Genomic DNA, 25,234 nt, shown 5'->3' with positions numbered 1-25,234 from the left:
GGCTGTCTAGGACGGGGGCCAACAAATCAGCTGACTGTCAGCCCCTAGACTTTACTAGCATCAGAATTGACAATCAACTGATTGTTGGTTCTTGCCCAGTTTATAATCCTGGCTCCCTGTGCACTGGAAAATAGTAAGAGCACAACTGGCTCCAATTCCTGATCCCAAATAGAAAAGAAAAAAAACCCAAAAAGAAAATCAAGCCTCCTGGCATACATACTTGGTTTGATAGGAGGAGCAAATATTGGGATTGAGGATGAAATCCCATCACACTATTAAAAGAATGTGCACAGGGGCCCAAGTTAAATCTTCCTACATGGTGCAGAATGTAGTGCTATTGGTGCATAGGAACACACTGTTAAAGAATTCAAGGAAAAATTCTGCTCTGCTGCATGCATCAGCCCTTCATTGTTTTACACAAATGTAACAGAGGAAATTTAAAATGATAGAGCTAAATGCCACTATTGCTGTAGCTCAGTGGGGGCCAGCTTTTTTTTGGCAGGTGTGCCACAAATTAGCCCCATGCCCTCCAAGACCCACTCCAGTCTCCTTCCCCTACCTGATCAGCTGCTCTGATTTCTGCTCCCCACCCTGAACCTGCTGCTTGTTTTCTGCTTTGTGCTCCCTAACCAACCTGCTTGTCTGCTTTCTGCTCCCTGTCTTTTATGCAACTATACTGCCTACCCTTCTCCCACATCTGCTGCATACCACACACAGGGACTGCGCATGCCACTAGTGGCATGGGTATCAAAAAGGTTGACCACCTTTATTTAGAAAGCCTAGTTTTAGGAAGCCTACTGTACTTTATCCCATTTACAATTTGCATGTTGCTGATCTTATTATAAGTGAAATAACTAGTTGTAGTTTTTGGTTCTCCTGCATTGGACCATGGTTGCAAAATTCCATTTGCAATAACACACCGAAGCACAAGTCTAAAATAGGTAGACTTTCCTCCCCTTCGATTGTTCGTGAAGCAGCAAACATTAAAAATTTGTTCTTAGTTTCTCCTGTATTTTGCCTACTTTGGCTATAAAAACACCACCAATTTACTGGGAGGTTCCCCATGTCCTTTATAAATCCTATTTTCCCCATACCTACAACGTAAGAAAGTCCTTTATTTTTCTATAGAAGCAGAATTGTTTAGAATGAAGGACATGCTAGAAAGAAGGACAAAAGCAGCTGATCAGAAGCCATGAGAAATGCAGCAATGACATTTATTGGAAATTCTCCAGGCATTACAACAAAAACTTTATACAAGTGAAACAGAGGATAAAGCACATTTCAGTGCACCTAAAAGTGTTATATATGTATCTGAATAACCTTGATCTTTGTAATACACTACTACAGTTCCCTGTGATTGGTTCAGTACATACACATTGGCCAAAACTTACTTCTAACAAAACTGCGAACAACTGCTTTTTCCACTTGGATCTTTCCCATTTGGTACAAATGCAACATTATTGAAATACCAAGACAGTTTCCACATAAATTTGATACAGAGTAAGATCTTTCACTCCAACTGTAATACAAAAGACAGAACTCATTCAATAACCATATTTAGAGAAACCCACCATGAAAGGAAAAAAACCTACATACTGCAGCAATATGCAGCAAAACCAGCTTAGCTGTTCCTCTTTTTTGTAAATATTAACATAAAGCACATTATATAGAAAGCAGTTACACTCAGCACTTGCTTTCTAAATCAGACAATTTTTTTTAATACATAAAGACACTTGGGCTGAATTTGCTCGATTTCCTTTTATATATATATAAAAAAGATGGACCAGAATTTCTTGGGTGGGGGTGGAAATCACATACCTGGTAAGATAATACAATCCACTGTAACACTCAAGTAACAAGTGAGATGTGCATATACAAAATACATATCTACTACATCCAAACAAGTCTTCTTGAAGATTACACTGATCAAAAATAACTTTATCAAATCTGTAGGCATCTAATTTACTGCCCATTGACAGATGCAACTAAAACTTTGCCTGAAAGAATTGATTGGGACATAGCTTCTTCTGTCTAGGACAGATCTGCTTATGATGCGTTAAAAATGATTGCCAAGTGGTGATAAGGCAAAAATAGCTTGAAAAATAATTAAGTTGTATTTATACTTCAGTATCACCTTTCAAACCTGTATTTCAAACAAATATTATGTACCTTTTTGTTCAAAGTATTAGGGGGTGGATTTTAAAGTGACAATTCCTTTCCCTATCCTTTTACAGAGTGAAGTCCCTGAAAATGGTTAGCGCTTATTCCCCAAAATTATCAAAGAGTTCACAGACCTTCCAAAACACAGCGTTTTTAAAAAGATTTCTTAAAAGATTCCTCTGGTGACTTGAAATCCCCAGGTAAGTTTTAAACATGCACCCACCGCAAGTCTTGCAGGAAACAAAAGTCCAAATGGAGACTACTCTGGATCTTCATTTTCTTCCTTCAACTACTACCAAACTTGGAGTGTGAAAGAGGGAAGAAGCAAGGTAAGCTACTTTGGGATCTTGTGACCTATTTGGAATTACTTACACTTAGCTGTGACATGATGCTTATCTTTGTTGCAACATGCATGTGGAAGCAACTTGCTGATTGGCACATTCCAGGCAGTGTATGGCATAATTCTCCCTGTAAGAACCTCATAGCGGCAGTCATCCTTTGTTCTCTCACACACCCACACACACAGTCAGTAAAATGAATGACAGGCACACATGAATTTTACATAGATTTTCCACAAAACATGTGAAACATGCTGTTCTTTGGAGGAAAATACATTCATTTTTTCAAGTATTATTCAATATATATATATAAAGACACAATACCCTCATTTCACTACCAGACCAAAAAAGAAAAAAAAAAAGAAAGAAAAATGGAGAGCGTGCGCATCTAGTTTTAATTTACCACCCCCTTCACTTTTAGTGATGTTCTGACCTTTAAATCAACTCTAAATATACACCTACTTGTCATAATTAAGTTTGAGAAATATATTCTCCCATTGTGATTTATTTACACAAGCATTTAAAAAAACAAAACTATTTTTAATAGCCTGGATTTGCATACTGAGATCTAAAAGGCCCACTTGCTGCTATTCAGTGTCCCAATACCAGTTTTGGGTGACACCATTACCTATTGCTTTCCGAGTCCTCCTAAAGCAGCATGCTGGTTTTCTTTCCCTTAAGTATTTGAAATTATGCTGCCCACAACTTATTTATGGCTTATTTCCTTGCTTTGTTTAATTGTTTGGGTTACAGCTTACTTCCTTGAGAAGCAGTTCACAGTCAGACAGTGCTTCTGCTGGCAGATATTTAGTTATTTGCTCAAGAGTATTTTGATAAGCAATCTTCTCCTGCTCCAAGGACTGGATTAAGCTCTTCATTTTGTTCTCTCGAGTCAAAATATTTTCTAGGTTGGATTCCAGACTCTGAATTTTAGCATGAGCTACCTGTAAGAAATAAAAATAAAGATCACTTGACATTACCATCCAAGATGGTCAGAATAAGGACAGACATCTATGGAAGTAGAACTTCATTGCTTACATTTCACGGTCTGTATGCCTGCCTGCATTAAAGCAGAAACTAACTACCAGCATTCCACTTTCACAGAGAATTAAGCTATTGTAGGTCATCTTGGGGGCGAGAGTTGATAGTACGCATCTGATAGCTATTTAAGTTTTGCTGTGTTCTGTTTGTCACGTAAGACCCAAAATGACCATAGTCTGTAAGCAGAGTATGGAAGAAAAGCATCCTATCTGTATACCTCTGCATTTACAATTGGAATACAGGTGACCATTTTGACTGCCAAAAGATCTTTACAGATGAAGGGAATTCTGAGAAACAAAATAAAGGCTGGACAGAGATGAAAGAGTTCAAGGTGTATGATCTAGCCAAGAGATAAAAAGGGAGGTGGGGATGGATATGCTCCATAGATATTTAGGAAAAAGAAGCTTCAGGCAAAAGGAGACATTATGAAATGTGATACAAGAGATTACAAAATGGGCTAAAGAAAAAAAGTCTTAAATAAATACCAGGCATGTGGCTGCATTTAGAGTTTAGACTATAGCACTAAACAAATACATTAAAAATATTTTAAAAACAAATCAGTTATGTGAACAAAAACAAAAACATGGTGTTTGAATTGTTGGGGGGGGCGGGGGCTGAGTAAGTTTCTTCACCCAATAATCTATGCCCCTTTACCTGTAACTTCTCCAATAAGTCCATGTTCTGTCTCTTTAGCTGACTGTTTGCCCTCTCCAGTTTTTCTAGAGGTTCACCATCATCACAAGGATTTGCACCTTCTTGTAGCTCATCCTGTAGTACATGGTACTCTACTTCATAGGCATGAAGCTGCTTGGAAATATCCATCTCAAAAACCTAATCATGAAAGACAAGTTAGTTTTGCTACAACAGATAGCATTACATTTCATGTAAAGCTTGGTTAAAAGGTTGACTCTACAAGGCTTATGTTAAATTTGTCACCTGCAGGAAAAATATTGATGAGGTCATAAAAATGCCTCTCACATTGCTACCCAAGTAGCACTTACGATTTGGGCCTTAAGAGTTGTTCTGTGCATGCCTGGAACTGCCCCAGTATGAGCAGTTTGACACACATTGTTAAACCTAATCTGAATTTAGGGGACTAGATACATCTCTGCTTCCAAGTCCTTTGAAGAGCCTGATCTGATATGCCTTCTCTGAGAAGAACAGAAACAGGCTTCTCACCACATGCAGCGCTGACACCTTTTTCCTTTATATAATGGTTTAGTGCAGTGGTGCTCAAAGCTACCTAGCTCCCAGCTCAGGCCACCATGCAAACTCCCACAGCTACAGCAATAAAACCTGCCACCATTCCCCCGTCACCAAATTTCTAGAGCTGTGGGGAGGTCTGCAGACTGGATCCAGCCCACAGTATGCAAGTTGAACACCACTAGTGTTGTGGCAGTACCCTTACCCAGGAAATGGGAGATGAAGTTCAATGCCTGCCTCAGTTTGAAGGGACCCTATCCCAACTTAGCTCATACTCTGCTGAGAGATTGAAGTTGTGAATTCAAAATGTCTCGGGCTGAGGCAATGAACCCACCAGTGCCCTGGACAAGCTCGCTAACCACTAGATGTTACATAAAGAGATGAGCAGAAACACCATTACTACTACCACTACCAGTTTCAAAAGGAGGAGTTGGGTCCTGCTCAGCTCTCTGAAAGAATAGATGTAGGTCCCTATTTTGAGGAAAGCATTCTGGACCCTAAAACCCGAGAAAAAACTGAGGGGTCTACCTGTAGCAGACTCAGGCACCTACATTCCAGAAAGGTACAGGATTTCAAACATACCCCATGCTTCTCATTGGCTAGTCCTAGGTGGCTTCCTCCTTGGCATGCAATTTATTTAAAGCACCACTGGGGTAAGTGGCAGACTTACAGAAGGGGGCAACCAAGGAGGCCACCTAATTCTTACGGAGAAAGCAGGGCAATTGGCTAGTGTCTGTACACAAATGCAGACAGCCTGGGAAACAAGCAGGAAGAACTGGAAGTCTTTGCACAGTTAAGGAACTAGGATGTGACTGGAATAACAGACTTGGTGGGTTAGCTTGTATGACTGGAGCACAGTCATGGATGGGCACAAACTGTTCAGGAAGGACAGGCAGGGGAGAAGAGGAAGAGTTGCACTATGTAGAAGCCATATGATTGTTCAGCACTCCGGTATGAAATGAGACAGGCCTGTTGAAAGTCTCTAGGTTAAAGTTAGAGGGAAGACCAACAAGGGTGATGTTGTGGTGGATGTCTGCTATAGACCACCAGATCAGGAGGATGAGGTTTTCTTCAAACAACTAGCAGAAGTTTCCAGAGCACAGGCCCTGGTTCTCATGGGGGACTTTTAAAAAAACCAACCAACCAAAATCACCCTGGGAGAGCAATACAGCTGTGCATAGGCAATCCAGGAAGGTGTTGGAGATAACTTCCTGGTGCAAGTGCTCGAGAGACCAACTAGGGGCTGTGCTCTTCTTGAGCTACTGCTCAAACAGGGAAGCATTGGTGGGGGAGGTAGAAGCTAATGGCAATTTGGGCAGCAGTGACCACTAGATGATTGAGTTCATGATTCTGAGGAAAGGAAGGAAAGAGAGCAGCAGAGTAAGGACCCCGAACTTCAGGAAAGCAGAATCTGACTCTCAGGAAACTGATGGGCAGAATCCCCTGGGGGGCCAGCCTGATGAGAAAAGGAGTCCAGGAGATCTGACTGAATTTGAAAAAAAACCTTACTAACGGTTCAGGAACAAGCCATCCCAATGTGCTGGAAGAATAGCAAGTGTGGCAAGTGACTAGCTTGGCTTGGCAGAGAACTCTTCAATGAGCTTAAAGACAAAAGCAAACTTACAAGAAGTGGAGGCTTAGATAGATGACTAGGGAAGAGTATAAGAACATTGCTTGGGCATGCAGGGATGAAAATAGGGCATGCAGGAAGGCCAAAGCACAATGAGAGTTTGCAGCTAGCAAGGGACTGGGAGGGTAACAAGAAGGGTTTCTACAAGTACGTTAGCAACAAGAGGGAGGTCTAGGAAAGTGCAGGTCCCTTCCTGAATGGGGGAGGAAACCTAGTGAGAGATGACAAGGAAAAGGCTGGAGTACTTTATACTTTTTTTTACCTTGGTCTTCACAGCCAAGGCCAGCTCCCAGACTACTATGCCAGGCCACACAGTTGGAGAGAAGGTGAGCAGCCCTCAGTAGTGAAAGAACAGGCTAAGTACTCCTTTAGAAAAGCTGAATGTATAGTAGAGCATGGGGCTAGATGCAGCACATCTGAGGGAGTTGGCTGATGTGATTGCAGAGTCACTGGCCATCATCTCTAAAAACTCATGGCAATTGGGGGCGGTCCAGAGTGATTCGAAAAGGGCAAATATAGTGCCCATCTTTAACGAAGGAAAAAGAAAGATCCAGAGCACTACAGACTGGTCAGCCTCATGTCAGTCCCCAGAAAAATAAATGAGCAGGTCCTCAAAGAATCCACTTTTAAGGACTTGGAGGAGAAGGTGATTAAGAACAGTCAGCATGCATTCACCAAGGGCAAGTCATGCCTGACCAACCCAATTGCCTTCTGTGATGAAATAATAACCTCTCTGGATGTGGGTAGAACAGAAAACATGATATACCTCAACTTCAGCAAGGCTTTTGATACAGCTTTCCACAGCATTCTTACAAGCAAGCTAAGAAAGTATGGGTTGGATGAATGGACAGTAAGGTTGACAGAAAGCTGGCTGGATCATTGGGCTCAATGGGTAGTTATCAATGGCTTGATGACTAGTTGGCAACCATAATCAACTGCAGTGCCTCAGGGGTCAGTCCTGGGGCCAGTTTCGTTCAGTATCTTCAGTGACCCGGAAGATGGGAAGGAGTACACCCCCAGCAAGTTCCAAGGACACCAAGCCGGGGGAGCAGCAGATAGGATTCAGAGTGACTGGGCCAAAAGGAATCTCATAAGGTTCACCAAGGACAAAATGCAAAGTCCTGTAGTTAGGACACAACACTCCCATGCACTCGTACAGGCTTAGGACCAACTGGTTAAGCAGCAGCTCTGCAGAAAGAGACCTGGAGTTTACAATGGACAATAAGCTGGAAGAGTCAGCAGTGTGCTCTTGTTGCCAAGAACACTTATAGCATTAGCAGGAGTGTTACTAGCAGAAAAAAGTAGTAATTATTTCCCTCTCTTCTGCACTGGTAAAAGACACACCTGGCATACTGTGTCCAGTATGGGCCCCCAACCACAGAAGGGATGTGGACAAGTTGGAGAGAGTCCAGTGGAAGGCAATGAAAACAGTGAGAGGGCTGGGGCACAACTTTGAGAAAAGGCTGAGGGAACTGGGTTTATTTAGTTTGGAGAAGATACGACTGAGGGGGGATTTGATAGCAGTTTTCAACTACCTGAAGGGTGGGTCCAAAGACAATGGAGTTAGACTGTTCTTAATGGTGACAGATGACAGAACAAGGAGCAATGGTTTCAAGTTGCTGCAAGGGAAATTTAGGTTGGGTATTATGAAAAACAACTCACTAGAAGAGCAATGAAGCACTGGAATGGGTTACTTAGAGAGGTTGTAGAATCCCCATCTAGAGGTGCACTGATACATTAGTCCATATCAAAGCGACATTGATAACACAGGAAAATTGACATTAAATCAGTAATTGGCTTTTTTGGCCAGCGTAGCCCACAATGTCACCAATAAACACTGCGTGCATGCGCTCAACCGCAGCATGCAGTCAGGAATGCAGTCCAGCAGCTTAGAGAGCAGTGGCTGGCCAGTAAGTCTGGGAGGGGAAAGGGGTATGGCGGGGAGGGGGGCAGATAGAGGCCCCCACAGTGAGGGAAGAAATTGGGCTGGGGCAGGTGCTGCCTAGTTAGGGCACAGGATAGGAGCCACAGGAGGCTCACAGACAGCCCAGGAGAAGGGGGAGAGGAGGAGGGGAGGCTCCCACTGCTGTACACCCCCCTGGGGGAAGGCACGGGGGGGGGGCCTGGATTTTTGTGTGGGGAGAGGGCAAGCTGCCTGCTGCAGGCACGAAGCCAGGGGCTGCTTTGGTCTCTTCCCAGTAGAGGGCTTGGTCAGGCAGCAGCAGCAGTGTTGGGAGAAGGGCTACAGGATGGGCTGCAGCCACCACAAACAGCCCCCCTCAGCACCTCTACCACCTGACCTGCTACTGCCTTCCCTGAGAACCACTGGTAAGAGGCTGATGCAGCTTCTGGCCCTAAACCCATAGCAAAATCAGCCTGCCCCCACCCCACACATCTGGGGGGCACCTGCCTCCCATGTGTGTAGTGGTGGGAGCTGCTCCCCCTCCCCACCCTCCCATGTCTCCTGGATGAGCTGCCTGCAGCTGTCCCATGCCCTGCCCTGCTCCACTCCCTTCTCTCACTGTGGGGGCCTCCATCTGCCTCCCATGCCCCTTCCCCCCCCTACAGACTTACCTGCTAAAGACACTGCTGTCCAAACTGCTGGGCTGCATATCAACTATCGGATTGGTATTGGCCAGTATGGCTGGTTAGTAATCAACCACTGGTATCGGCCAAAAATCTTTATCAGGGCACCCTCATCTCCATCCTTGGAGGTTTTTAAGGCTCGGCTCAACAAAATCCTAGCTGGGATGATCTAGTTGGGGATGGTCCTGCTTTAAGCAGGAGGTTGGATTAGATGACCTTCTGAGGTCCCTTCCAACCCTAGTTGTCTATGATTCCCAGGCATTTAGTTTGGGTATGTATGCTCCTTACACAGTACTTAACCAAGGATTCTGGATTCCACTCCAGAAGGCCTAAAACATGGAGGTGCTACTGTACTTAAGTCCTTTACTGGAAGTAGTCTCAAAGTACTAGAGGTTTCCAAAACTCCAAAAATTGTCCTAAGCTATAAGTTGCAGGTACACCTCAGAAGATGACTGCTTGAATTTAGTGTTACAGTAATTAAGAAAGATGTCTTTAAAAAGAACCTTGTATTTACCTGTGGGTTAAGAGCTAAATAAAAGTCACATGGAAAAAAAGAAGAGTAAAACAAAGAATAGAAAAGCTATTTTACCTGGGTAATAATCTTTTCCATTTGAGACTGAGTCATGTCTGGGATAGTGATTTTAAGGAAATCAACAATATTCTCAAAGGTCTCACATCCCATTATAAGTGCTTCCTGGCTGCTTAGTAGACTCAGTGCTACTTTAAATATGACTTCTGTTCCTTGAAGAAAAATAATGTCTAAAAAAATAATAATTTTTGTAAGCATCTCAAGGCAAAAAGCTGAAGTCAAACAGTTTTTTTTCTTTAAATGTTTGTAGTGGAATATACCTCCCTTATAAAATTTACTGAAATTTGATAACTTTAAGAAGGAAAATGATGAATACCTGTTTCGTCTTGTTATTTTAACTATGTTTTCTTCATTATTGAAGAAAACGATAAATTTTCATCATGAGGAATAAGTGTTAAACAAAAATGTTTATTTTCAATGTTGCAATGCTTTAGCTGAAAGGATGTCATGTTTATCAGACAAACACTTAGTTTTGGGTGTCGCAATTTAAAAGACATTGTGAAAGGCATTTGAGTACAGTCTGCATTAAAAGATATGTTAAACCAGAACACAAGACCAACACATGCCATTCACACTTTTTATTGGGAGCTGATCCTAAAATTAAGTAAAGCTCTTATTCTGTTGCACTGATTTTACCCTATTGTTCACAGATAGCTAAAATCCTACTCAGTTACTGGAAAGTAATCTTATTAGAATGTTACATATCCTAGACTCTGCCTTCAATTCTCTTATTTTGATCGGCACAGGTCGATTCACATACCCATATGGAAAAACCCTGACTTAAAAAACCAAAACAAACAAACCAAAACAAACAAAGCTTTTATCATCAACTTGAGTGAATCCAGGTGGTCCCAGAGGAATCAACTGGCTCTGAGTGGGTGCAGAAGTTTGTTTGAACAGATCAGATTTCAGTATCAGGAGCTAAAACAGCTTCTGGAAATATTTCTGTTGTAAATCTAGATTATGTACCCAGCTGTGTTTATTTAACAAGAATGATAAGCCACAATTCTCCCTCAGAAAGGACAGTTTCCCAATTCCACATCTACCAAAGCAATAAGACAAAAAATACCTTAAAACAAAAAGCAAAATAAAACTGGAATTCTCAAACACTTCTTTCTAGCAGCAAAAATATAACCACCACCCCCTCCAAAAAAAAAACAAAAAAACAACAACTCAGCAACTACCATTGCTACCCTCAAAGCCAAGATGAATATAAGCTTTAACACTATCATTTGCATTTTAAAAATGAAGCCCCTTATTAATTTGCCCCCAAATGGGGTGTGGGGGAGGGGGGAAGAAAACATGCAAGTGAAGGCTATTTTTGGTACAAAAGCCAAAAAAAAAAAATCAAAGAATACAAAATTTGACTTAGGTGGGAATCCACAAAAAATTATGAAACAGAATGATAAAAAACACAGCTGTGACCTTGAATAATGGAGGAACTGTAAAATATAGGAAAAATGGAAAAAATGCTTCCTAAAACCTGCAAGGCAAAAATTGAGAGAAATTCCCATTTAAGATGCATCAGATTGTGAAAGAAGTTTTTTACACAAACCAAAATGCTGCATGGAAAATTAAGTCAAGTCATTTGGTGAAAGAAATTTGAAGTTAGTCTTTCTGATAACATACAAAAATCATTGCCTGTATATACTTATCTACTACTTGTCCAAGGAGTGGAAAAGGCCCTATAGGACTATCTGGAGAAAGCTAAGAGAACTCATGCATGTGTGGCATGGCAGGAGGCACAACTGGGTAGATCATGCATTATTTCCAATTGTGCCTTTACCAGTGTAGAAGGGCCTTAAGCATATTATACAAATCCTGCATTTAAAAGGTTTAGTTTAATCAAACACTCAGGAAAAAAAAACTGAACACTTAATCCTATTTTTTCCATATTAATAAACAAACTGTTTGAAAGTTTCATTAAAAAAAAGGATGGAGCTCTTCAGATGCACAAACACTGGGGGCTTGATCTCTAACTAGACATATGGGATGAAATGATCGTTGCTACTGGGTTAACTCTCTGCTGTTTGATATTCAGAAGTAAGGAGATGCTTTTAAAAACTGTAGTGCAAGTCACCCCTAAAAGTTTATGCAATTAGATCTGTACACTGTTAACAGCTAATGGAACAACTCTGCCACTTAACTCAGTTTGATGCTCAACTTCCACACCAAAATAAAATCAAATTAATTGGAGCTGACAACTAAAATAAACTGTTGCAAAATTTACCTTTTAATGGATATAGCTAAAGATAAAAAAGAATTTTCCTTAAAACTGTGCTGTCCAACTTCTTAGTAACGGGGCTTCACATGGCAGAGAATGCAGAAGCAGATGTCACTCCCCACCCTCACCTTCCTGGCTGCAAGCTCCTTCAGCACTGTATGGGCAAGCACTGTTCTCCCCTTGCCCATCAGCCACTTTAATTGTATCCTTCTCAGTTCCAAACTCAATTGTCTCAAGTTATTCTTGTTCACTTCAGAACAAGGCATGCTGTCTTCAGCACCCCCACCTCCATCTGTTTGGATGCAGATTTCCCCACTTGCATTGCACTGTGGGCTCCCCCTGCACTATAAGCTGTGCTGAGTAGTGCTGCCCTGTCCTACCTGGGAAAGGGGCACAAAGAGAGTCAGAAAAGGAAGGGGAAGCCTGGAGAGCCTAGCTGTAACAGCAGCCTGAGCAGTGAGGGGAGCAGCAGCCAAGGAAAACCCAGGGCCACAGATTAACTCTTTACAGGCCATCAGCTGGACAACTCTGCCTAGAAGTACAAGGCTCAGTACTGCAATAAAGCAATCTCTCTTACCAAATACTCTGGCTACAAATCCTAATGGAAACTGAGAAGCAAACAAGGTAAGAAACCAGGGTGCAGCATACAGACTGGGGCTGATTTCATTCTCTTCAAGATGATTGTACAGGTCTCTGTGATAATCATGGAGAAGTCTTGACAGCTGATACATCTGAATCTATAATAAATTGAGAGATGGAAATTAAAAAGCCTTTTTTCTCCCCCTTATTTTTTCAAACAGTTCACAATTCACTCCAGAGGAATCCTCTCTAGGACAGACAGTCTTGTAAAAAATAGTGACATTAAATGCAATACATCTGCCAACGGCCAGTTCCTCTATACCTGGTAAGGTAGCAAGCAGCATTTCTGACCACTGATTAATAAAGCATGACCTAAAATTCAAGGATTCATAGATTCAAGCCAGACGGGAGGGACAATTAGGATTATTTGATCCGCCACAGAATTACCCCAGGAAGTGCTGCATCAAGACTACCTTCTGTTTGTGCTAGAACACATCTCTGAGTGTTAATTGACTTCATGTGATGAAGACTATTCCACATCCTGAATTAAGCTAATCCAGTAGTTAGTTAGTTACCTGCACTGTTAAAAAGCTGTTCTTTATTTCTAACATTAAATGTACCAGTCTTCAGCTTTCAGCCATTGCACCTTGGTTATATCTTTATTGCATTAAGGGGTCCTCTATTGCAAGAAACTCTTCCCCCAATGTAGGTATTTAAAAGCAGTTTTAGTGGTGAATCCACCACCATCAGGCTCTGTGCAACACAAAGCATTAAGTGCGTTTGGAAATCTATGTCTAGTGGTGTTTGGAAATCCAAAGACAGTACAACTCCATTCACCTGACCACTTTCTTTAAATTCCATTAAAATGCTAGAATTGGGAGAGATTGCTATGAAAAAAGCACTGCTACACAATACCTACGGTCAAAGGTGAAGTTGTAAGATGTTACAGGTCACTATTCATAGGTAAAAAAAATTAAATTAAATTAAAATAAAAATACTAAGCAGAAAAACATTTCCTTTTTATTTTTCTAGATCATCCAACAAATCACACACAGCACAGACTTTTATTCCTCTCTAAACAACAAGCAGCAGAAATCTATTGTTTACCTGTCAGGCCCAATTCTGTAGTTAACAGTGTCTTACATTTAACATGAATCCATTCCTAAATGAGAAAGTGACTGGTCAGATGTAGTTACCTTTCCCATGTTTTTATTCCCTCCAATTGACAGCATTAGAAACTACTTTGCACAAGTCAGGCAGCAGTACATACAAACACCTGGGCAGATCACTTCATGGGGTAGCTCAGTCTACATGCATTTGGATTCTTAGCTCCTTGGCCAAAACTGCTAATAAGTACTAATTCAGATCCCAATTTCTATAATAAACATGTACTAGGAGCTAGACGAGAATAATTCCACGAAGTTGGTTGAACAGTTTTGCAACTACCTTCTGCCACCACCCTAGATTCAGAATTAACCATCAATCATTTGTGATGGATGGGTCCGGTGTAAAAAAGGAATAAGGAACCAGCAATAAGAAAAACATATTTAAATGTTTTTAAAGTATCTACATGAGTTAGGAGCCTAAACCCCTTTGACTTTCATAGTTTTAGGCTCTTAAGTACTTAAGAAAACAAGACCGATACATTTACTAAAACTTTCAGAAGCACTTCTCCAGAACTCCTAGAATGCCGTAAGCAGTGCTATAGGGGAAGATAATCAAACAATCATCAGTGATCCACGGAAATGCACCATCTCCGACTCTTTATAAACAGAAACAGCCCAAATTTTAATGTGCAATATTATTCAAGTCTTAGGAAAGGCTTAAACTATGCGAGTTCTCTAATTCTGTTGAAAACAAGGATTTTGCTCCTAGCTATGTGTCCCTTTAATTAGGCATAAGTTCTCCAAATCAAGGGAAACAGCAGCAGTAGGCAGGTTCCCCAACTCTGCATGGTCAAACCCCACCCCGTCCTCCCCAGATGGGCCCTGCCAGTCCAGGAGCAGGTGCAGGGATGGGGAAACTGCCTACTGCTACTGCCGTCCCTGGCTGAGTCTAGCTCTGTGTACAGCCTCTCCCCACAGCCCTGGCTGGAGTGGGGCTATCCCAGCTGCTCCTTCAACAGCAGGCAGGTCTCCATTAAGTAGAGAGGACAATGAGGTAGGAATAGGAGAGGAGGGGAGATGCTGCAGAACAGAGAGAGACAGGGACAGAGTGCCACAGAGTGGAGGGTGTGGGGGGGAAGGATTCTTATCAAGTGTGAGGACTTTAAAAAGTCCCCAGCAGTGTAGTTTGCTAGCCTTGGAAGCTAGAAATGAGGGAGTGTTGCCACTCCTGTAGCCCCAAATTGCTGTTCCCAAATTCCATTTTTTAAAATCTTGGATTTGCCTATGCCTCTTAGGGTGCGTAAAGACATTAAAAGAAGTTTGATTAGGTTAAAAATGGCTGCCCAATCTTTCTTTGCCCACATGCGGACTTTATGCATAGATTCCCTAGCACAGTAGATTTAAATGCCAAACTGTATGGACCTTCCCTGAAGTTTAGATCAGTGCAAAGTGGCTGGCCCAATATAAATTTTAGTTCCCCAAGAAGCGCACCAAATTAGATAGGGCACATTTTGATTGATTTAATTGAACATCTGTACACATTTGGAGCACAGCCCTGGGGCTGGGGGAAACAAACAAACAAACAAACAAACCAACCAACCTCAGCCATCCTGGGGCTATGCCTTTCTTAACCCTGCCCAGCCCTCCTACCATGGGGCTAATTTTGCCCGCCCCCCCCGACCCTTCCCATCACCCCCAGATGGACAGCTCTCCCTGCTGACCAACTAACCCCCCAGAACCAGCCAAATAACCCCAAGCCCAACTGAAGTAAGTTAGGATAGGATTCAGCTCCACCTGACAAGGGGCTAGTTTTAGCCTTCTGACCCTGCTACTGCAGAACTGCTAGCCACCCTGATCTGCTACCCTTCCCCCCTTGCCCTCAAACTGGGCTCCTGGCATTAGTGAACAGTGGCACTGGAAAAGGTTTGCCAGATAGAGGGAGGCTGGGAGAATGGGTGGGTTGGTGGGATCGAAGAGGCTTTGATTCTGCCAAGTCCCCTCCCTTCCTCCCACCAACACTGCTAGGTCTCTCAATCCCAAACCCCCTGGACTCCACCTCCAAGATCCCACTAGTCCACCACACCCCCTCCTCCCCACAAGATCCTGATCCCTTCCTTCCCCCATTCTGCCCACTCCTCTCCTTACCCTGACTTACCTTAGACTATGCTCCTAGCACCTATCTAATCACCGAGTTAGAAGGGGTGGCCATTTTTAAACTCTATCTAAGCTCACAAGCTTCAGTGTAACATCTGTGCGCACCCTTACTCTATTTTCAATGGTATGATTTTCATAATAGAAACCTACTCAGACATGTCCAGGCAATTTTAGGTTCATCACAATGCAATGTATTGCTGCGTTACAACGGTAGAAAACTAGCCTTTTGTTCTCTATTTGAAGAGTTACGAGGCGACTTAAATTATTGCTATCCATTTCCTACTCAAGTTTCATAAACAAAAGCCTCCAACATCATTATTAAATTTCTCTCTTCCTTCATTTCTCTCTTCCAAAACACTCCTAAACCTCAGGCCTATCTTTCACATTTATTACCAGTTGCTGAGGTTTCCAGTGCTTTAAAAGGAACACGTTTATTAAACTGGACAGATGCATGGCATCTAAGTATGGTACAATCCCTGAAATATGAGTCACATTTCATAATGAACAAAACAGTCTTACATTCCTTCTGAAAAAATATATGAAAGGCAACTCCCTTACTGTTGATTTATCTCAGATCAACCAAAATGTGCAGAGGAAAGACCAATTTATAAGCAGACTTTTTTAAAGTCAAAGATTTCTTAAAAGCTGGAAATTTTATTTTTCTGTCTGTTCCTCAGACAACTCAGTGAAAAATAAATGCGAGAACAAAAGAAAACCCCACCAAAAAATATAAAACCCTGAATGTGGTCTTTGAGTTGTAGAAAAAGACAAATTAGGGTCACCTATGGCACAGAACCACCAGATAAACCAGGTGAAATGTACAGCTATATAGTTTAGAATATATTTTTACATGCATTTAATCTTATAGCTTGATACAGGTAATCCAGTAATGGAAAAGACAGATTAGATCAAAGTGTGATCTGTCATACATTTAAACTAAAGTAATGTACACTCTCAGGCAAGTGACTGCTTGCCTTAATTCCAGGAATTGTTAAGCAGAATAATGAGTTATTTCTAATGTAATCATGTGATATCAAAGAGATGCAAATCAAAACTTAATGGAATGTCTGTACCAGGTTGAAAAATTTCAAAAGTAGCACAGTACAGTGTTATTTTAGCAGTCCAAGGTACTAAAAAAACCCAACAGGTAAAAGGTCTCTAATCTCACATTAAAGAATGACCCACAGGTCTGCAAGGATTGTTGGTTGTAGCCACAGGTCTGCAACGGCACTCAATCTTAAAAAGCGGACCAATTCTAGCTATAAAATACTTTTGGAAGTTTAGATTGGCAGTTTTAGCTTTTCATGCTTCCATTGAAATACATAGTAGATAGTTAAATAAGTTAGAAGTGTGGTGTTTATATTTCTGACATTGCTTTTTCTGCCATTTACTTCCATTGTTATGCCAAATAAGAACCTTACGAATACTTCAGGTGGCCACTAGAGGTCACCATTGATCCAAGTTTACAGGAGGGAACTTGTTCAAAATAAAATCTATATACTGCTCCTAGATATAATCCATGTATGACTTCTGCAAATTTTTCCATAGCATAGTAGTCCAAGAAATGAAGTCCCAGCTTACACTGCAACTACAAAGAACTTTAAAACCACCAAAACCATCCAATTATATGGAGGCTTTCAGATGCGGCCAACATCGTCCAAAAGACTAAAGACGAAGCCAAGCCCACGTTTACTTCGTATATGTAAAATAAATGAGTAGTATAGAAAAAGTAGGTCAGATACTCCCATCTACTTCTCATAACACAAGAACAAAGCCATTTATTTCAACTGAGTGCAATATAATGTTACACAGTAGATAATTAAATATATGGAGTTCATTGCCCCAAGATAATTGAGGTCAAAATTTTAATCTGGAATTTAAAATAGGATGGATTTTTTAATGGATTACTAAAGAAGCAGATAGAGTTATATGCACAGGGATATTTTTAAATAGAAATTTATAAAATAAGTTTTCCACCACAGTGCTATAAGATCTTTTTAAAGGGTGCCACTAGAGTCATGCAATATTAGTACTGTTAGGTGTGCAAACACCTACACATGATTCACAAGATAGATGCAGGAACTTCAATTAGGATCCATAATGTCAAAGCCATTCTAATCTGTTGTGGTCTGAGTTTAAAAACAATTGCTCTCTTTTTTTTTTTCCTTTCCCTTTTGACTATGGAAAAAGAGTGAAAACTAAGAGCTGGCATCTTCCAAGAGGCATCTTGAGTCTAATGGAGGTTAAGAACCACTAGCATATCATGCTTCAAGAGTAAGCCAACCAATTTATGAGTGTTAGGACTAAATTTTCTTTATAGGATCCCTGAACATGGTTGTTGACCTGCTATGATCTCTCTCAGGTATCCTGTAATGGCCACTGCAACAATAGTGACAGGAGACTGGACTAAGTACACTGTTAGTTTGATGAAAATTAATTTGGAAGGCTTAAGTTTCTAAATTTCTTACTAGGGATGTCTAGTGGAGGTGGTGGCGGTGGTGGAGGGTGTTTTAATTAGGAGCAGTTCTTGGAACCTGCTCCAATTAAAATGCCCCCAGTGTCTCATGTAGTCAGCATCCCGTGCTTCAAAAACAATGGTGGGGGGTGCTTTAACTAAACATTCATTCAATGAGCATTAGTTAAAGCACCCCTGCTGCCATTTTAAAATGAGGGAACACTAAATACACGCGATGGTGAGGTAGCTGGAGTGTTGAAATAGCAACTCTGGCCCCTGAAAAAAATTGCAACTCTTTGGCCACCCCGCCTACCACCACTGCCCTATGCCACCACCACATCCCGCTTTTCTGCGGCTGGTTGCACGTGAGGCTTCAAGGGCTGCTGACAGGCCTTGCACATGGCCAATCGCATGCCGCCTATCAGCAGCCTACGGAGCTGATGGTCTCCTGGGAGGTGGCAGTGGCATGGAGAGGTAGGTGGTGGCCACCCACAGAGGGGTGCCTTCTTGCTGTCAGCTATTGACAGCAGTGGCTCAGTAGTCAAATCAGGAGACCAAGTTGGGGGGAGGGGGGGGGCAGGGAGGCACCAGGGTGTGCTTCATGGGACTGGCGGTGCCCAGCGCATCCCTCTGCTGGATAAAGAGGTGACATGTAGGAACATACTGGGGAGAAGCCACCGCTTCACCCCAGGACATACTCCATCCCTACCTGCCTATGAACCCCCTATGATGACCTTTCCAAGTACTGCTAGGCATTAAGAACTAATAGGGTTATAACATTTGCTAACCACAGACTGTTAATCACTATAATCAACACAGAGTGATCCTGAAGTCAACAAATGAAGTCCAGATAAAATCCTAGAGAGGAGACTTTAAGTAAGGGATTTTATGTAAATAGTTTGTTTCTTTTCAGTCTTTTTTGCAGCTCACTGACAGTTTATTAATGAGGCATTTTTCCTTTATTCTATTTTTCAAATATGTTTCACTTCTCTATTATAAAGAATTTGGGTTACAGTGCTCTGTTATGGCTGCCAACCCCCAGTTGGCAACCCCAACCCAGGAGACAAGAAGGCAGATTAAGCACATCAGAAGTTAACACTAATCAGGTGCTGTGGGAAACAGATCTGAGCACTCCTCTTATTTTTTCCCCCGCTTTCTATTCATATTTCTTCAGCAAGTTTTTCCATGATTTTCCACCCCCTTCCCCCCCCGGACTCCTTTTTACCACATATAGAAGGCAGGAGGAAACATGGATGAGGGAAATCAGGAGGGGAAAAGAAGAGAAAGGAGCATTGAAGAAAAGACCAGCGAGGAAAAAAATCAAAACAAAACAGGTTTCCAAAAGGGAAATTTTAGGTGTTTGGATAGGAAACGTTCAAGGAAAGTTAAGTGCTAGTGCACACATTTGCAAAAGGAGAAATACAGACACCTTAGAGATTAGATTATGACTGTATGCCATGGTTTAGATAGGGATGATCCTGCTTCAGGCGGGGAGTTTGACTAGATGGCCAAAAGTTAGGTCTCTCTTCCCCACTGTGGCAACATCCCATCCTAACAAGTTGCAACTTTTACAAGGTACTAGAGCACAAGGACAGCCTCTAAGAAATTTCACTGCCGTTTCAAGTGTAGTTTACTTTAGGAGAAAGGATTAACTTACCTGTAGTGACATCATGTCCGGCCTGTACTGTTTACGGAAGCCCAGGTCATACATGAGGAACTTCAGCATTTCAAAGGCTTGCTCTTCGCTCATGTGCAGAAGCAGTACTCCAGCCACAAAGCTGATACCCTGGCAATAACCTACTTCCTTGTCCAGCAAAGAATAAGCTTTCAGAAGATTAAAGAGTGACAGCTGTCCTGCTCCCAACTGGGCAGAAAAGTAAGGATGTGTAGGGAACGTCCTTCCTGTTGTAAAAAAAAGAGGTATTTATGGTCAACCTGCTTTTTAATTCTGAGTTCTTGTATGAGTACAGGGACCCATCAAACCCATATTCTCTCTATCTGTAGGCTGTGAAAGTTCCCTCCCCCCCTTATCAAGCCTTCCAGGAAAATATTCTTGAAAATAGATTTAAAAATTGTGAAATGGGTTTGGATAATTGATCAGACTTTCTGACCGGGGCAAGATCAAAAAGTTGTACTGAATAAAACTGAGCATTTAAAAAGCACTCTTTGCTGTTGTTTCCAAGCACTGTAAAACTGTTTGTTAAATACCTTCTTATCCCTCCCCAGTACCTACCTGCCCTCCCCATATACTCTCACCTTTTTGTACTGGGAAATTTAAAAGCTCATTTATTTTTCCAAAAAGTTATGCCATAGATGCTCTAGGGGCTTGGGTTGAGATAAGGGATCCTGTTCTGCAACCCCATCCATTACAGTCTTCAGCAACAGAGCCCAGCTCTTTAGCTTAATTTGTAAACAACAGACTTATTCATTCACTGTGGAGGCTCCCAGCCATTTATCTAGGGCTTTTGTCTTAGTGGACCATCTCACTTACAACAACATTTAATATTTCTATTTTACCAATGCCCTAGGTCTTCAAATCAAGATCAGGACTTGTTGTGACAAATACTTTATAATGCACATAGAAAAACATTAAAACTGCAGTGTTCTCTGGGAAAAGCTAAGACAATTAACCTGTACATGTGGCGAGGAGGATAGGGAGAGAGTATGATCCTATTTCATGCCATTTGTATAGCAAAGAATATTTTTGGGGGAGTTTCCTTTTTTTTTTTTTAAACCCAAAGAAAAGTTCTTCACTCTCCTCCCCTTTTGTTTACTTTTCCCTTGTCATTTCTCTCCAATTACTCTCTCATCATGAAGTCAACTCTTTCTTCTTTTCCTATAGGCCTGTTCCTGTTCTCATCACTTTTTAGGTGCAATCATAGCCTTACTGAAATCAATGGGAGTTTTGCCATGGACTTGATATTGGAAGAATCATTAAAGAATTTAAATCTTTCAAGTTTGTAACTCACTCTTGCCCCATTCCAGCTCATTTCCCTATCTTGCTGCAGTGAATTTTCAAGGTGACAAACAATCATAGATTTGCTTTTTCAGAACCCTCTTGCACATACAGCAATAGAAGTTCAGAACCCACTGTCGATACCAACACAGAATGCATGTTCATAGACAGTAGCATCTGTTTCTGTGCCAACACTAAAAATCACCACCAAAATTTGGGTCAAAATAAACATGTTTCCACCTCTCAGCAAAGACATGAAACATCCTTTAGAATATTTTTCAGCCACACCAAGCATACCTAAATCTACAAGAATAGCGTGTTGCTGAGCAGTCAGTTGTTTCAGGAGCTCTTTGTAGGAGATGTCTGGAGGTTGTTGTTTGCTTGGGAGTCTGTGTCTTACCCGGTGCTGTACAGCTAGGAATTGCCAGATTTCTCCTCGGCGGCTCTTTGGTACACCTTAAAGAAAAAAAAAAAAAAAAAGGCTTTGAGCAGGTGTATATTCTTTGCTAGCAGACAGGCTACTGTTAGAATGCACTGCTTTATATTAATATCACATAAAATACAGACTGCACTAAATCCATTCTGAGGACTGACATGGAATAGTACAAGCTGTATGCCAGCACCCAGTACAGTGGTACATTTAGGAGATGCATCAAGCATGCCACCATGAAAGTACCAAAGTGTAATTCACAAAAAGTAAATAAACAAACCACTGAAATACAAGGAGGTATCTCCATGCAGTAAGTGTCTAACAAAATTACCAACATTCACTTATTTTCTGGAGATATGGGGCTAATGTGTTAAATCTTGAGGTACCACATGCATTAAGGAAAGATTTCCAAAAGCACTTTTTGAAAATCCCATTTTAAGTTGTAAGATGTTTCTTAGTGACTGTCCACAAAAAATATCCCTTTACAGTTGAATTTTTTAAAAAGCATTAACTACTAATAGTGTTATAATATTTGCTAACCACAGAGTATTTTTCACTATAATCAACACAGAGTGATCCTGAAGTCAACAAATGAAGTTCAGATAAAATCCTAGAGCGGAGACTTTAGTAAGGGATTTTATGTAAATAGTTTGTTCCTTTTCAGTCTTTTTTGCAGCTCACTGACAGTTTATTAATGAGGCATTTTTCCATTATTCTATCTTTCAAATACGTTTCACTTCTCTATTATAAAGAATTTGGGTTACAGTAATAACTTTTTAGTTCTCAAGCAACTAAACTGATGGTGTGGAATTCCACACCAAATTCATGACTATTATGTGGAGGAAGAAACAATGAGGTGGGACTCATCTATACCCACACTTAATTGAGTGGCCCTGAGTTCCTCACAGTTAAGCCACAGAGTGAGGGAATCTGCTACTGACTTCAAAGTAACAAATCCAGTGCATTTGCTCAAGCTATTGAGGCAACAATTAAGTCCAGATATCTTGGATTCAGTTCCCACAGATGTCTTAACTAGAGGGTTATGCTGCTACAAAGTGGTGGTCTATCAGGGGGTTTTCCTTAAAAGTAAGTTTTCCTCAAAGCAAAGAATGAACTACTCGAGTCAAGCCTTAGCATGCAATCCATAACAGAGCACTGTAGTCCTCTGCCCCCACCGCCTAGTGATTTGTCATAGAGGTTGAAGTTTGTTGCAGTCTGAGTCAAAGACCTGGGTTCTTCAGCCTCAAGAGGTGAGGCTCAAGCTTTGTACCAAGGACCTCTTACCTAAAGCTCCCCTAAAGCTGAATGGAGTCAGAGACATCACCTCACGAGTACAACTATTCATTCTTCTACAGCTTGAACTCAGCTTCTTGTAAAAAGTAATGAATTTTCTTACTGCAAAATACTTTTTTTGGTTTTAAATTGAGGGGGGGGGTTGGGTGCTTTGTTTGGATAAAGACAAATGGACAATTCCCAAAATGTTCCAGTTAAAGAAATCGCACATACATACCTTCTTTAAGAGTGGCATGAATATCTTCCATATCGCATCTGATTTTGGCTCTGCAGTTTAGTAACTTTTTATCCCAGATATTTATGACATCTTTCTGACAAGTACCAACTTCTTCATAGTCGAGTTTTACTTTCCTTGATTGGAGTTCATCTCTGCTTGCTGGAACACAATGTGGAAAAAGAGCATGAGAGAGACTGTAATATCAGACACTACTGATCATAATGCAGTTAAAAGTCCATCTGAAGAGATGGATTTTGTTACTCCATAATGTGCCCTCCATTCATGGATAAACTGTATGAAACTAGTCTTACCTGTACTGTTATGTTATGCTACTAATGGGCCAATTTGATTTGTGTTGCAAAACAGTGTAGGAAAGTTCAGATAGATAAGGGGAAAAAAAAAGCTGGGGAAGGGGACAGGAGGGCAGCTCTTCACTTCCTTTCCTCCCAACTGCATCTGAGCTCCAGAGATGTTTAGCTGCATTAGTTTGAAGTCAGACAAAGTAGTGCAGGGTGACAAAGATGAAGTAGGTTTTTCCCTATACTGTAAAAGCTTTTCTTCTTCTGAAACAGCTAGTCGTCCCTGAAGTGCCACCCTGCCTTACCTTCTGCCTAAACTTTGGAAAGCTTTTCAGAGTGAAATGACTATTTTGCAACATATGGAATTCTGGTAATACTCAAACTTACATTAATGGAAGGAGGTATCATCTGTTAGTATTTCAAAAGCATTTCCCCCAAGTCTGCTGATGATAGAGGGGTTTTTATTAGATCTTTTCTATGGCTAAACATTCATAGCTCAGAAACAAAGCATTTAATGTACTTCATCAGCCAATATGCCACACACAGGATAAAAATTAGTATATTTACTCAAATACAAGATGAGATTCCTCCCTAGCCCCCCTCTAGTTACTATAGTATGGGAGGGAGGCCTCTACTATTATATATTCATATACAAGGAAACCTTGCTAATTACATTGGCCATCATTAAACTGCTGCCAAAAGCTGCATGTGCTCAGTAATGGAAACCAACTATAAAAAAGTTGTTTAAATCCAGCCAACAGTGAGCAGGACTATAACACACATAGCCCCACCACAAAAGTGGGTTAGTTCAGCCCATCTGAATAAGATATTGTACTGCCCATTGCACTCAGTCCCCCTCAGCACCATTTCCCCATCCCCCCAAGTCATGATGAACCATTGCAATGCATACATTTCAACTTCTTCACTTCCACAGCCGAGCTGTGCCTTTCTTTCCCATTTCCAATGGTCCACATTTCTTCACCATCCTTAAAATGCCTGGCAAACAGCACAAAACAGCAAACATACAGACAGTTCACCCAGAACCCGGTTGCCCCCGCTCTCATCTGATCTCATAGGATTAGCGTAGACCTGCCTTCCATCGGACCAGGTTGCCCTGTGCCTCATCTGCATATACATTTTTGGAGGATCCCAGGATTTGTGACAAGAACACCCAGTTTAAGTCACGAGTGGGAGCCGATTAGTACGTGGATCCTTGGGGTGGGGACACGACAAGGTATCTGGAGTACACACACAAACTTTGATCATGCTTTGACTGGGGTACATACTGTGTGATTTCAAAGAACCCGCAACAGATCTTTAAGCCTCATGTTTACCACAAGCGATGTGAGAATGTTATGTGGTTCCCTCGAAATCTTACATCTCCATTTGTTATGAACAGGGATTCTGCTTTTCTCCGATAAAAAAATCCCCAATTTTTCCTATTAAAAACGTAACCTAAAATCCACGGTTTTTCCACGATTAAAAGGAAACACTACTAATATATAGGTATAACGGTGTTTCCTTTTAAAATTGTGGAAAAATGTGGATTTGGGGTTACCTTTCTTAATCCAAAAATTGGGGGGAGGGGATGCTAATTCAGAGAAAAAAAACAGGATCTCTGCCTATGCAGTGCTCAGGTACTTGCCAAATTAAACAAAGTGACAAACTGAAGCTGGAAACAGCAAGCCCACTATCCACACAAAGCCAGATCAGCTCTTTAACTTGCCACCACACCCTGCTCTGGAAATAACCACTACCTGATGCTTCAAATGAAAAACAAGGAAAACTTGGTAAGCATTTGTTTGACAGACTATCTACTTAAGCCCCTATCCTCCAAACACTTAACACTATTCTAGAGCCTGGAACTGGTTGCCCAAGTAGCCAGAGACAAAATTATTGTAAAAGAAAGCAAAACCAGTCATAACAAAAAGATTATTTGTTATTCACAGGAAAGACTGTTTGAAAAATTTAAGA

The 25,234-nt window shown here is 41.3% G+C and overlaps 1 protein-coding gene across 1 annotated transcript in view; it reads right to left on the bottom strand.

The window, feature by feature from the left end:
- Window positions 1–1,191: 1,191 nt before the first annotated feature.
- TBC1D4 (TBC1 domain family member 4) overlaps window positions 1,192–25,234 on the bottom strand; it is a 133,744-nt gene continuing 109,701 nt past the window's right edge. Inside the window, exons 14-20 of the mRNA XM_019529797.1 lie at window positions 22,962–23,120; window positions 21,319–21,477; window positions 19,723–19,967; window positions 12,349–12,508; window positions 9,548–9,717; window positions 4,194–4,370; window positions 1,192–3,442 (exon numbers count right to left, since the gene is read on the bottom strand). Coding sequence (XP_019385342.1) covers window positions 3,233–3,442; window positions 4,194–4,370; window positions 9,548–9,717; window positions 12,349–12,508; window positions 19,723–19,967; window positions 21,319–21,477; window positions 22,962–23,120 — 1,280 coding nt within the window. The 3' untranslated portion in view covers window positions 1,192–3,232. The remainder of the gene's footprint in view (window positions 3,443–4,193; window positions 4,371–9,547; window positions 9,718–12,348; window positions 12,509–19,722; window positions 19,968–21,318; window positions 21,478–22,961; window positions 23,121–25,234) is intronic.

Source organism: Crocodylus porosus, unplaced genomic scaffold (assembly GCF_001723895.1).
Source record: "Crocodylus porosus isolate Cpor-Errol unplaced genomic scaffold, CroPor_comp1, whole genome shotgun sequence".
Classification (NCBI taxonomy): domain Eukaryota; kingdom Metazoa; phylum Chordata; order Crocodylia; family Crocodylidae; genus Crocodylus; species Crocodylus porosus.
The sequence above is the reverse complement of the archived record's forward strand: the minus strand, read 5'-3'. Positions and strand labels throughout refer to the sequence as shown.